Raw genomic sequence first — 13,779 nt, 5'->3', positions numbered from 1 at the left:
AAGGTGGTACCTCTAGATAAATAGAAGAGAGAATAACTTGGGGAAGCTTTTCTTCATCATAATAAAAGTCTTTAGAAGGGAAAATGCTTTTTCCTCTCTCCTTAAAAAACAAAACAAAACAAAGAACAGAAAAGAAGTGGGAAGAGCAAAGCTGCTTCTGATGCAACATATCCTTATTATTTATGCTGCGGATATTGTCATGTAACAAATATTAGTACAACAAGAAACCAACCCATGGAGAATCTGGAAAACATTCAGAGACCAAAGTTCTACGGATTTTGTGAACTATTACTTAAGAATTAAATATCCAAAATTTGTTCCAAATGTTAAATTTACATTAAGAATAACTTTTATAAGAAATCCATTTACTACACTTAGTAATTATATAAACTAAATTCAGATTCCATTATCTTCAATTAATCCAGGAAGGAAGAGGGTCGCAACTAGGTCTGGACAGTAGTTCCCATCACCCTGAGGAGACGTGACGCTGAAACAGAGCAGGTTATCCTTGGGAGAGGAGGCTCAAATAGCCACAAGTACATTTGGATTTTTAAAAAAGGGAGTCAACATTTAAAAATCACGAGTTTACTTATGAAACCTAGACTTATGACTTCTCTTGAAAAACTGTAACCCCTGGCAAGCTGGGGCTTGCCTTTTGGCATTCCCCTGCAGATGGGGCACTGAGACATCCAGGACCCTGGGACAGCAGTCCTGAGGTGAGGGGAGGTCAGGAGAACACGCCAAGAGGAGCCAGGGGTGGCCTGGGGGGCAGGACTAAGAGAGGACCTGCCCAGGATGGGTGACCTGGGGTGAGCCCAGGTTCCTGGTTCCCCAATGTGTTTCATTGTCTCAACAGGCCTTCACTTATATTACAATACAGGAATTGAAAGGTAAAATTATTAAGAATTTCAAAACAGCATTTGCAGAGTATTAAGCCCCAAATATGAGGCCCTTCTGAGTGCAGGGCCCTGTGATACTGCTGCATTTGCTGCACGCTCATGTAGCTGGCCTGCCTCGTGTTCACAGCGGACTGTTGAAAATGCTGGACCATGCCCCGGTACACCAACGCAGAGGCCAGGAAGTCTCATCTGATACTTAACTTACACAGACTGTTAATGATTTTATTCAAAAATAGGGGTTTCCCCACTGCACCTTGGTTAATACACACACCACACACACATACATATACAAACACATGCATATTACCACACCCAGGCCTTATAAAAACAGGGGAATCTTAACAAAATCTTATGTTTTTGACACAATTTTTCAGAAACTAGGGAGGTGGTTACATTTAAAAAATATTTCTTTAAAAGGTAGGACAACTATAACTGAACAATAATAAAAATAAATAACTACAATAAAAAAGAAGCAAAAATATTTAGTATTGAAAATATCATGAAAGAAGATAGGTTTTAGTTGTTGGAAAGTTTTTAATTATATAAAACACCTCATTATCTTTTGATGTTGCATGTTTTATATGTTAGACTATCTAGTCATGCTAATTAGAATTGCATAATTTATGTTGTTTTAAAAGTAAGCTTATTTCTATATACAGCTGGGTTTCATGCTTGTATAGCTAATATCAGTTATTCATTCTGGAGAATATGCAAATCATTCTTCCTATGTGGCCAAGCCCAAGGCACAGCGACCGGACTTGTAAATACTGTCATGTTCTTAGACGGAACAACCAACGTCTGTAGTTTCAAACCCATTACATGATATTGACCATTATAATGCCAGACCTTCATTTGTAGCTCCTCTTGTTCTTTCTTATACTTTTGGATCATTTCTTGGTGTTTTTCCTTTTCAATATCAAGTTCCAGTTTAGCTTCTTCTTTACAGAGAAGAGCTTGCTCCTCAACTTCAAGTAAATGCTGGGCTCTTTCCTTGGTGAGTTCAGCTTCAATCTAGAAAATAGCATTTAACACACATATAAAGGCATTGTACCTTAAAATCAGTAAAGTTGTTTTCAGATTACAACATTTTTTAAAAATTCTAACTCCAATAGTAATTTTAAAAACTAATCTAGTTTTTAAACTCTAATATATTTATTTTTAATTTGACTGAGAACTTAGATCGGATATATTGACCTTGGGTCAAATATTTCAAGATCTTTTAAAACCTGAAAAATGAGTCGAGATGGTAGGATAATATATTATAACAGTTCTGAGAAATACTAAAAGCTTTGTCTTCTGTAAACTCAGTCCTCGCCAGCAACTCCCCCCTGCCCCCCAAAAAAGATTTTGAGGCCCTTAAACTAAGTGCTGCTGAGAGCTCAAAGGGATACAAGGTACAGAAGTTGGATTTTTAATGGTCCTTTCTTGATGGAAACCATAGGAAGTGTTGGAGCCACAGATGATCATTGTAATGTGACTGAGGTCAGAAAGTTGATCAAGGAAAACATATGGATGCCTGTGTCCATATTTTGACTCAGACAGAATCACAGTGCTGGAAGGGCCCTCAGAAATCCCTTAGTTCAATTTCTCAAGCTTTCATGACTTGCGGAAAGAATAAACAAGGACTTTGGATTTAGATGAAGTGGAATTTAAATCCTGGTTCTCACACTTTCTACTTGTGTGATATTAAACTGTGATCATGACTTCTACTGGTGGGGTTATAACTAGTTCCCTTGGGGGTCCTTATGCGGGTTAAATGGGATGAAACATCCGTGTAAAGCTGTAGCATGAGCAGAAATTCAGTAGTCACTGGAGAGCACTTCTCTGCTCTGACCCTCAGTCTCTACCATGGATCTGCACCAAACAGTCGTCTGCTCTGTGAGTCTACACCGCCAGAAACCGTAACTCACCCCTTCCCCAGCAGGCGTTTCCACTTTCAGGCAGCACTAAGCATTAGGCACTTTTTCCTTTAGCTGGGCCAACATCTTTCTCCCTGTGGTTTTAAACCAATGGTTTTGGCTCTGCCTACTGGAGCAAGAGAGAAAGTCCTGGAGTCCTTCAGACCTGGGAGTTCATCTAGTGAGATTAGAGAAGAGATTCCAGTGACAGGCTGGCTCTAGATTTACACTGTGCCATGACTGTAAATTCTAAGAGGGAGGCAATGCCAGACAACTTGGGAGAAAAACTGTCAAACCTGACTTAGTGTGACTCTGTGGTTGATGTCACTATAAGAAGGGGAAAAACGTCAATCCACATTTCTCAAGGGAACACTGAAATCAGGGAACCGGGAAACAGACAGTTTGCTAAGAAGGTTTGTCAGAAGCCCTTTAAATTTAATAAAATGCAGACAGAAGACCAGCTCCAATGCGGAGTCACTGGGGTTAGTGGGTTTATCTGAGCATTTGCCCCAAGGCAAAGCAATTCTATTTATACTCAACACAAGAAGTTGTTTTGCTTCTCTCAGAATAAATTTCTGGATTGTTTTGGGGAAAGGACGCCGATGATCACTTACAAACACGACAGAATTGTTCAGATGTGTTGCTGTTGGACTGCTAAAGACAAGAAAAGCCTTAGAGACACTCAGAAAAAAGGACAGATATTCTTCTGAATTCCAGGTACTTACATCCACCTGCCTCCTGGTAGCAATGTAGGGACTTCACGGTGTCTCAAATAAAGGCCCTGAACCAGAAACCTTAACACAACCCTGTTTCCATCTGTTCCTCCCCAGCCCTCCCCACCTCACACAGAACCGCCATCCATCTAGTTATGCAAGTCAGTAATTGGGGTGCCATCTTTTATTCCCCTCTCTTCCTTACCCTCCACACCTAATCTGGCATCAAATCCTATTCATTTTTCCTCCAAAAGATGCCTTACATTCAGCTATTTCTCTGTATTTGCACGCCATTGCCCTAGTTCTGGCCACTGTCACCTCTTGACTGGCCTCCTTACTTCTACTCTGTTTCTCTCCAATCCATGATACACACAGCAGAGTGTTCTTTACAAAATATAAGTTGAATGCTCTCATTCCTTCTTAGTGGTTCCTCAATGCATCAGTGTCAAGTCAACAGTCCTCTACATGATCTTCTATCTACAGGGCCACCACCAGCCCATATGAAAACTTTGCATGAATCAGCAGAGCACCCCTTCCTTAGATGAATTCAGCCCCATGCCAGCCAGGCACAGTACTTGGTGAGCAGAGCACAGGCTGGATTCCAGCCCTGTTTTCTCCCTTGGCCTGTGCTACTGCACAGGTCTGGGGCAGCTCTGGACTTCAACCTGACTCTCACCACACGCCCTGTTTGATCACTGCGCTCCAGCAACACCGGGATAGGTAAGTCAACAACACAAGAAAGAAGGACATCAACTGCAAAACATTTGGACAGATTGCAAGGAATAATTTTAAGAATTAAATGGCTCACAAGATACCTTTAAAAAACCCCAACCAAATAACATTTTTTAGAAGCTCAAAAAAAAATGTGTTCTGAGCTGCTAAAAATATCAATTATTTAAACATTTTTTTGCATGGTTAATTGATAGAGCCAAATAGTTATCTTAGGACAAAAAGGCATCATCAAAATATGGACTAATTTCTCCAATTAAGAAAGTACACAAATTAGGTAACCCAGGGAAAAATTGTAAATTAAAGACAGAAAGATTTTAGAAGAACTTTTTTAAAAAGTTCTTTTAATTTATCATGGGGAAGAGGCCATTTTGAACATCCATAGAGTACCTTGAGAAAGATGAAACAAAGGGGAAACATTCAGGGAAGGAAAGGGCGTGGCTGACTGCTTGAATGGGTAGGATGTTCTGGTCTACCTGAATCGGGAAGCAAGAACTTCTTGCCCTTGAACTATTTCTTGGAATGAACTATTGTAGGTAAAGAGAAATAGGTAGAAGGTGGGAAAGAAAAAGCACTATAAATAGAAGTGAGAAGAGTGATTCACTATTACTGGTTTGCATTTTAATTTGCACAACCTGAGAAAGAGAAGCAAAATGATGAGCTTCAGGTGGCATTTCGAACACTTAAGGAAGCTGCAATGAGATGCCAAGAACCATCTCCATGTGCTGACACTGTAGCAGAGAGAGATGACCCTGCTGGTTCCTCCATCATCTGAATAGTTGGAACAAAATGATGAACCCACAAACACCATGGCTTGCTTAAGCCAGTGCATTATTTATCATTGAGAAGATGGACTGTGCCAGTGTCGTGTTTATGTATTTTTCACACGTTGACAAGGAGCTGTTTGTTTCAAATATCTTAGATGGCAGGACTTCTGTTTATGTCAAATAAATGAACTCAGTGATGATGCATACAGAAAAATATGAACTGCTTTATCCAATAATTAATGGTAATTTTGATAATTATGAGGAAATTCTGATTTTTAAATAAAGAATAACAAGGAGAACTCAAGAGCTACATGAAGTAAAATTACTTATCTGTGTACACATTCTAGGTTTAATTCTTTTAGCTGTTTATTTATCCATATTCTCCTCTAGCTTAAACTCTGTCTCCTTGGTGAATGCCTCCTGATGCTTCCAGAGCATTCTTAGAATGTTAATTTTTAAGTCCATTTTTTATTTGAAGTTGAGCTGCATAATTAGTGTTTTATAATATATGTCTAATTCTGATGTGCAGAATAATGTCTTTTCACTAATTATTTTCCAAGTGAGAGCTTTCTGGTTGATTTGAATATCATTTTCTAACTTTCCATGGAGTCAAATATCACATTATAACATAATCACTTATCACTTCATGATCCCTTTAAAACCAAGGAAATTTCAGATGTCAAAGTAGAAATAAAAGCATTTATTAAAATTTGATGTACACATACCATTTAAAAAATAAATTATACTATTTTCCAAATAAAAACAAATACTGGTTGAAAACTAACACTTAGGATTATTTCTGAATTAATTACTGAATAAATATATTATAAAAGTAGGTGATTATTCTAATGCACAGAATTTTTAGTAAAAATTGCTAAGGAATCAAGAATATATATTGAAGTCCTCCCAAGAGCTGTGTAAACTTAGGACCAAAAGAGAGAATGTTCACTGTGTACCTCTGAGTATATAAGCTATGAAGTATGGTGTAGGACATATTTCATACATCAACTCATTTAATTCTTACAGCCCTGGGAAAAACATATAATAATTATTATTCCCACTGTCTAGAAAGAAACAGTCATAAGAGAGGTTAAGTATTTTCACTAAGACCATAGAGTTAATATGAGGTGGAGAAGGTATACACACTCAGTATTTCTGGTGGATCCATAACTCAGGGTGTTTAGTTTTTCCATGTAGCCTGTCTCCTCATACTTGTACATGGAATAGTGATTAAGGACATGGATTAGGTATTCACTTAGTTTCAAAATATTTGGAGCTTCTGGTCATGATTGTGGAGTAGGTAAATGTAGTACTTACATCCTCCCACAACCACATCAAAATACCAACCAAACCACAGAACAACCATCATTCAGAACTGCCTGAAATCTAGCCAAACAGAGGTCCTACAACTAAGGATTTAAAGAAAAAGGCACACTGAGACTGGTAGGAGGAGTATGGATGTGGAATGGGCTTCTTCTTCACTTGTGTGGTGCATAAAAATTGGGAGGGATATCTGAGCTGCAGAGGTCCCCTCTGAGGAGCAAGGGGTCCCAGCTTCCCACCAGGTTCCCCATCTCAGGGTTCCAATGCCAGGAAGAGAAGTCCCCATAACTTCTGGCTCTGAAAACCAGCAGGGCTTGTGGCTGAATGAGACGGAGTGTGGTTGGAGTCACAGGCATTCCTCTTAAAGGGCCCACTCTCAGACTTACTTGGACTCACTTGCTCTGAGCTCCAGCACTGGGGCAGTAGCTCAAAAGGCACCAGGGACATATGGGGAGAGACTGAATTGTTTGGCATCACGCTGAGAGCTGGAAGGCAGCTTTCTCCCAGGCAGAAGTGCTGGCAGAGGCTATTGTCCCTTTTCTGAGTCCTCCCCCCACAAAGCTGGCAGGCAGGTGCCGTATCTGAATCTCCATCAACCTAACACAGTTTGCCCCACCCTGATGATTTCCTGAGACCTTGCCCCACCAACTCATGGGCTTACCCAAGCTGTGTTCTGTGGCTTTTTCATACAAATGACCTCTCTTGGTCCGTGCTCCACATTTTTCTAAAATCTCTCACACATGAAGCCTCTGTCCTTGGTGTGCCCCATACCTCTTGCCAAGTGGTGCTAGGCTTGGCACTAGTGACAGCCAGACTTGCTCACAACTTGGTCTCTCCTGGGTACCCCCAAGCCCAGCACAAGTAGCAGCCATCTTCATATTGCTTTGTAGCTCATGCTGGGTGGACTCAGGCAGACCCAGGTGACAGCTGACCCTGGCCTGCATCTCCTGGGAGGTCCCAGAGCCAGTACACCCAGTGGACAGCTTCAGAACATGTCAAAGCACCATTCAACAACCTCCACAAGTGACACACTCAAGAGGCATACTCAGCAAGCACCAAAGACCTGTTTAAGTAAGTCATATTCTGTGTCACAGCTGGTCCTCCACAGAGGACGCAGCCAGTCCTTTGCAGCAGATCGGTCTGGGTATCAATCCCTCCCATTGATGTGCCAACAGCAATCAAGGCTCAACTGCAACTGGAGAGCGTACACTGTCCATAAATGGGTGTAGGAAGCACACTAGGAATGCCCAGCTTGGGGGATCAGGGAGATTCTTTGTGCCACAGGGCCCTACAGAACACCTACTACGTAAGGCCATTTCCACCAAGCCCAAGAGACACAGTAACTCTACCTAACACAGGGAAACAAACACAAGGAGGCTCCAAAACGAGGAGGCAAAGAAACACATCCCAAATGAAAGAACAGAACAAAACTCCAGGGAAAAAAAACTAAACAAAATCAAGATAGAGGCATAAGTAAACATGTCTTGCCTCCTTGCATAATCATATCAAAATTATAATGACTCAGAACTGTCAAAAATCAAGTTGAATGGAAGTCTGGCAAAAATGGAATTAAAGAAACCACATCCATCCAGACTAGTAGGAGGGGAAGACAGACATGTAGAATGGGCTGGTCCCATATCCACCTGTGGTATATAAAAATGTGGGAGGGACATCTTGGGAGCAAGGGGCCCCGGCCCCACAATTCCCCTCCAGCCCAGTGTTCCAGTGCCAGGAAGGTAAGTCCCCACAACTTCTGGCTATAAAAACCAGTGGGGACTGAGTTGGTAGAAGAAACTTTTAGAGTCCCAAGCAGTTCCTCTAAAAGAACCACACATGGACACAGAGTCAGTTGCTATGAGCTCCAGCATTGGGATAGCAGTTTGAAAGCCACTAGTGGCATACAGGGAGGAAATGAAGTGTCTGGCATCAAGGCAAGAGCTGGGGGACAGCTTTTTCTCACACAGAAACGTGGGCAGAGGCCATTGTCTCTTTTCTGAACCCCCCACAAAGCCACAGAGCTGGCAGGCTGGTGCCATATCTAAAAGTCCATCAGTCTGGATAACACTATTTGTCACACCCTTGAGATCCCCTGAGGCTCCATCCCACCCAACTCACAGGTCTACCCAAGCTGTTAACCTTGGCTTTTCGGTATGAATGGCTGGTCTTGGCTCATGCTTTGCAGCTTCCTAAAGCCTCTCAAACAAGCAACAGCCAGCCTAGTGAGCCCCCAGTCCCTGTAACTCTTGATAAGTGGCCCCAGGCCTGGCACTAAAAGCAGCCAGCCTAGGTTCACAGCTTGGCTTCTCCTAGAAACCTCCAAGCCCAGCACAAGTAGCAGCCATCTGTGTGTTTCTTTAGAGCTCATGCAGGGTGGCCCCAGGCAAACACAGGTGGGGGCTGACTGAGGCCTTCACCACCTGGGAAACCCCAGAGCCTACATACCCAGTGGACAACTACAGACCATGTTGGAGCACACCACTGTGCCTCTACATAGCTGATCTTTCATGGAGGGTAGAGATTGGTGGTCAGTGGTCACAGCCAGTCCTTGCAGCTTACTGGCCTGGGTAAATCCCTCACATTGATCCGCCAACAGCAACCAAGGCTCAACTATAAGAGGACAGTGTACACAACCTGCATGGAGGGTGTACCTTGAGTATCCAGGTTGGGTGACAGGGGAGGCAGTGCCACTGAAGCCTACAGGACACCTACTACATTAGCCCACACTACCAAGACAGGGAGTCATAGCAGCTCTATGTAGTACATAGAAACTAACACAGGGAGGCTGCCAAAAAGAGCAGACAAAGATACATGGCCCAAATGAAAGAGCAGATCAAAACTCCAGAAAAAGAACTAAACAAAATGGAGATAAGCATTCTAACAGATACAGAATTCAAAACAGTGGTTGTAAGGATGCTTAAGGAGCTTAGTGAGGACCTCAACAGCATAAAAAGATCCAGTCAGAAACTAAGGATACACTGATTGAAATAAAGAACAATTTATAGGGAAACAACAGTACAGTGGATGAAGCTGATAATCAAATCAATGACTTAGAACATAAGGAAGCAAGAAAACAACCAATCAGAACAACAACAAGAAAAAAGAATCCAAAAAAAGGAGAATAGTATTAGAAGCCTCTGGAACAACTTTAAGAAGTCCAACATTTGCATCATAGGGGTGCCAGAAGCAGAAGAGAAAGAGCAAGAAATTGGAAATCTGTTTGAAAAAATAATGAAAGAAAACTTTCCCAATGTGGTGAAGGAACTAGACATGCAAGTCCAGGAAGCACAGAGAGTTCCAAACAAGATGGATGTTAAGAGGCCCACTCCAAGACACATCATCATTAAAATATCAAATGTTAAAGACAGAGAGAACCTTAAAAGCAGCAAGAGAAAAGAAGTTAGTTACCTACAGGGGAGTTCCCATAAGACTGTCAGCTGATTTCTCAAAAGAAATTTTGAAGGCTGGAAGGGATTGGCAAGAAATATTCTGTCTTAAAAAGCGGGGACCTACAGCCAAGATTGTTCTACCCTGTGAAGATATCATTTAGAACTGAAGGGCAGATAAAGAACTTCCCAGATAAGAAAAAAAACTAAAGGAGTTTCTCATCACCAAACCATTATTATATGAAAAGTTAAAGGGGCGTATTTTAAGAAAAAGATCAAAACTATGAACAATAAAATGGCAATAAATACATATCTCTCAACAACTGAATCTAAAATACAAACTAAGCAAATGAGAACAGAGACAGAATCATGGATACAAAGAGTGTTTTGATGGATGCCAGATGGGTGAGGGATGTAGAAGAATGGCTGAGGAGATGAGGGGATTAAGAAGTACAAATAGGTAGTTACAGAATAGCCCTGGAGGCGTAAAGTATAGTACTGGAAATAAAGTTGCCAAAGAACTTATATGCATGACCCATGGACGTGAACAATGGTGTGAGGAGTGCTTGAGGGAGTAGGGGGTGTTGGGTGGAGGAGGGCAAAGGGGGAAAACCGGAACAACTGTAATAGCATAATCAATAAAATATAATTAAAAATAAAAAATAAAAAACTAAACAAAATGAAAGCAATCCACATACATTTACATTTATAGTATTCATTGAAAAGATCTGCATATAAGTGGATCTATGTAATTCAAACTCGTGTTGTTCAAGTGTCAACTGTATTCTTTTTTCTTTGCTATGAAATCTACTTTCTCTTGTAGTAATTATAGTAACTCTGGCTTTCCTTTTATTTGTGTTAGCATCCCTTTTTCCATCTTTTACTTTTAACTCACTTGTTTAAACATTTCTTTATATTAAAGTGCATTTCATATAGGCCACATAGAGCCTTACAATTTTATCCAACATTACACTCTGTCTTTTAATGGGGATATTTAGACCAGGCTTGTCAAAATAAGGTCCACAGGCTAAATTCAGCCATACCCATTCATATGTCTATGGCTGCTTTTAAGCTACAATGGCAGAGTTGAGTGGTTGTAACAGAGACCTTATGTCCCACAAACCAAAAATATTTACTAATTGAGCATTTATAGAAAAATTTTGCTGGCCCCTGGTTTAGAACACTTACATTCAATTTGATTGTTGATACGATTAGCTTTTAAGTCAGCTTACTACATTGTTTCTATTTGGCCCATCTCGTCATTTTCCTTTTCTTTTTCTGTCTTCTTTTGGATTATTTTCTAATTCCATTTCATTTCCTTTGCTGGTTTATTAGCTATAACTTTTTTTTTTAATTTTTGGATTTACTTTAGTGTTCATAGACCATATCATTAAATTAATGCAATCTATCTTCTAGTAATACATTACTTCATGTACTGTATAGGAATCTTACAATAGTTTGCTTTCATGTCTCCCCTCCCAGCACTATTGCTGTCATATACTTTGTTTCTACATCATAAATCTCATAATATTTTTGTTTCAATAGTTAATTATATGTTAAGATATACAAATGCTAAACAGCATGTATTTATCCACATTGTTACCATTTCTGGCATTCTATATTCCTTTGTATAGATCCGTATTTTCATCTGGTATAATTTTCCTTCTGACTGAAGAACTTCTTTAAATATTTCTTATAATGTGGGTGTGCTGGAGATAAATATTTCAGCTTTTAAAATTTCTGAACAAGTTTTCACTTCACCCGCACATTTTAAACATATTTTTACTTTGTACACAATTCTAGATCAGCAGCTCACCCCACCTGCAACATTCTTTCTATATTTTCAGTCCCACAGTCTCTCTGGCACATTGTTTCTGATGAAAACATGCTGGCTCATTTATCTTTGTTCTTCTATGTATGCCTTTTATTCTCTGCTTGCTTAAAAACTTAATTTTTATCACTATTTTTCAATAATTGGATTATAATGTTTCTTGGTGGGTTTAAGGTTTGTTGAGATTCTTGTATCTGTGGGTTTATAGTTTTCAGTAAAATTTTTTTCATTTATTATTTCTTCCAAAATTTTTCTATCCCTCTTCTCTCTCCTGTCTTTCCATGATTCTAATTACACATATACTAGTCACTTTGAATTTGTCTCACAGCTCAGTGATGCTCTTTGTTTGAGTTTTTTTCCATTTTATGTCATTTGAATAGTTTCTATTGGTGTGTCTTTAAGTTCACTATCTTTTCTTTTGAAATGCCTAATCTGTCATTAATTTCACCCAGTGTACTTTTTCTCAGACATTGTAGTTTTCATCTCTAGAAGTTCAGATTAGATCTTTCTTTATATCTTCTATATGTCCACTTAACATTGTTATTGTTTTCCTCTAGTTTTTAGACCTATGGAATACAATTATAATTGTTTTAATGGTTTTTGTCTGCTAATTCTAACATCTGTGCCATTCTGAGTTGATTTTTATTCATTGATTTTTCTTCTCATTATGAGTCCTATTTTCCTGTTTCTTTCCATACATGGCAACTTTTTATTGGATGCCAGATATTGTGATTTTTACCCTGTTAAATGTCAAATAATTCTGTATTCTTATGAATATTTTTAAACTTTGTTTTGGGATGCAGTTAGGTTTCTTGGAATCAGCTAGATACTTTTAGGTCTTCCCTTAAAAATCTGTTAAGCAGGACCAGCTCAGCATTTAATCTAGAGCTAATTATTCCCCACTGCTGATGCAAGTGCATTCTGAGAACTCTACTCAGTTCCCTGTGAACTACAGGTTTTCACACTGGCTGGTGGGAACAGGTACCATTATTGACATTGTAGAGCATTTGCTACTCTTATTTCTAATCCTTCAGATGGGTCTTTCCCTGGCTTTGGGTAGTTTCCTCACATATTTGCACTGATCATACATGTATTTATTGGGACCCTTTGTAGATCTTTAGTGTTCTTTCTCTGTACAGGTCTCTTATGAGAACACTATCCTATAAATTCTAGGCACCTTGATCTTTCTGGACTCACAGCAAGGTCTCCTCAACTCAGATAATCTGCCAAACTCCTGGATACTCACTCCCTGCACCACGGCCTTACATTTCTTTTAAGGCACTAAGTTAGGGTTATCACAAAGCTCACCTTGTTTGTCTCCTATATCCAAGAACCACTGCCCTCCATTTCCTGATGTCCAATGCCTTAAAACTATTGTTTTCTTTTTTTTATTTAGTTGTTTTAGGGCGTAAAACTGTTGTTACGCCATCTAAGCCAAATGCAGAGGTTTTGGACTTTGTATTCAGCTATCTCTGTTCTCTCTTTCTCTCAGGTTTATATCAGTTCTCACTTCCCAGCTATATAACTTTGGCAATTACCTACCTGCTCTGAGCCTTACCTTTTCCATGTGCAAATGGGAATAATAATGTTACAATGATTAAAATTATAGTTATGGAAAGCATTCAAAATAAGACCTGGATATAGTAAATATTCTAATAATAGGGACTATATTTTTATTATCTAGGTTAAGGGTTTAAATCAGATGATCTTTGCAAGCTATTTCAGGCCTAAAGTTTTTGTGATCAATTCAGTTCTGAAAACTACACAACATATTTTAAGAAATTAAAGCCTGCCTTCAGTATTTTTTAGCCATATACTTATGCATAAAAATTAATACTTTTATATATAACTTCATCCCTGCCAAATATTATTTTATTACTTTTCTTAATTTTAGCCACCCTCTTTAACTTTATTAATAGTACATTAAAGTGCACTAGAACTTAATAGACCATTTTAAAGAAAAATTTGAGTGGGTTGCTTTTTTTTTTTTTGCCTTTCTTCCATGCTGGAATTGACTATTTCTTAAAGTAAAATTTTCCCCCTGGATTTTCACTATCAATCCAATTGCTCAGTCAGGAAGTAAGATATTGTTTGTTTTAACTATTGATTTTTAAAAGATCTATGTACTATTTAAAATAAAGTTCATAATTCAATTATAAAAAGTTCCTAAACGTGATATCTTAGTGATAACCTAAGAAAATATTTTTTTGAAATTTTTTATGGCATGACAAAGTGA

General features: G+C 39.1%; 1 protein-coding gene across 1 annotated transcript in view; it reads right to left on the bottom strand.

Moving 5' to 3' along the window:
• LEKR1 (leucine, glutamate and lysine rich 1) overlaps positions 1-13,779 on the bottom strand; it is a 148,522-nt gene that overhangs the window by 24,502 nt on the left and 110,241 nt on the right. The window contains exon 11 of the mRNA XM_045850755.1: positions 1,746-1,910. Coding sequence (XP_045706711.1) covers positions 1,746-1,910 — 165 coding nt within the window. The remainder of the gene's footprint in view (positions 1-1,745; positions 1,911-13,779) is intronic.

The sequence above is a fragment of the Phyllostomus hastatus genome, unplaced genomic scaffold, assembly GCF_019186645.2.
Source record: "Phyllostomus hastatus isolate PE091 unplaced genomic scaffold, TTU_PhHast_1.1 phas_contig_86, whole genome shotgun sequence".
In the NCBI taxonomy this organism is placed as follows: Eukaryota; Metazoa; Chordata; class Mammalia; order Chiroptera; family Phyllostomidae; genus Phyllostomus; species Phyllostomus hastatus.
Note: the sequence above shows the minus strand (reverse complement) of the source record. Positions and strands in the feature narration are given on the sequence as shown.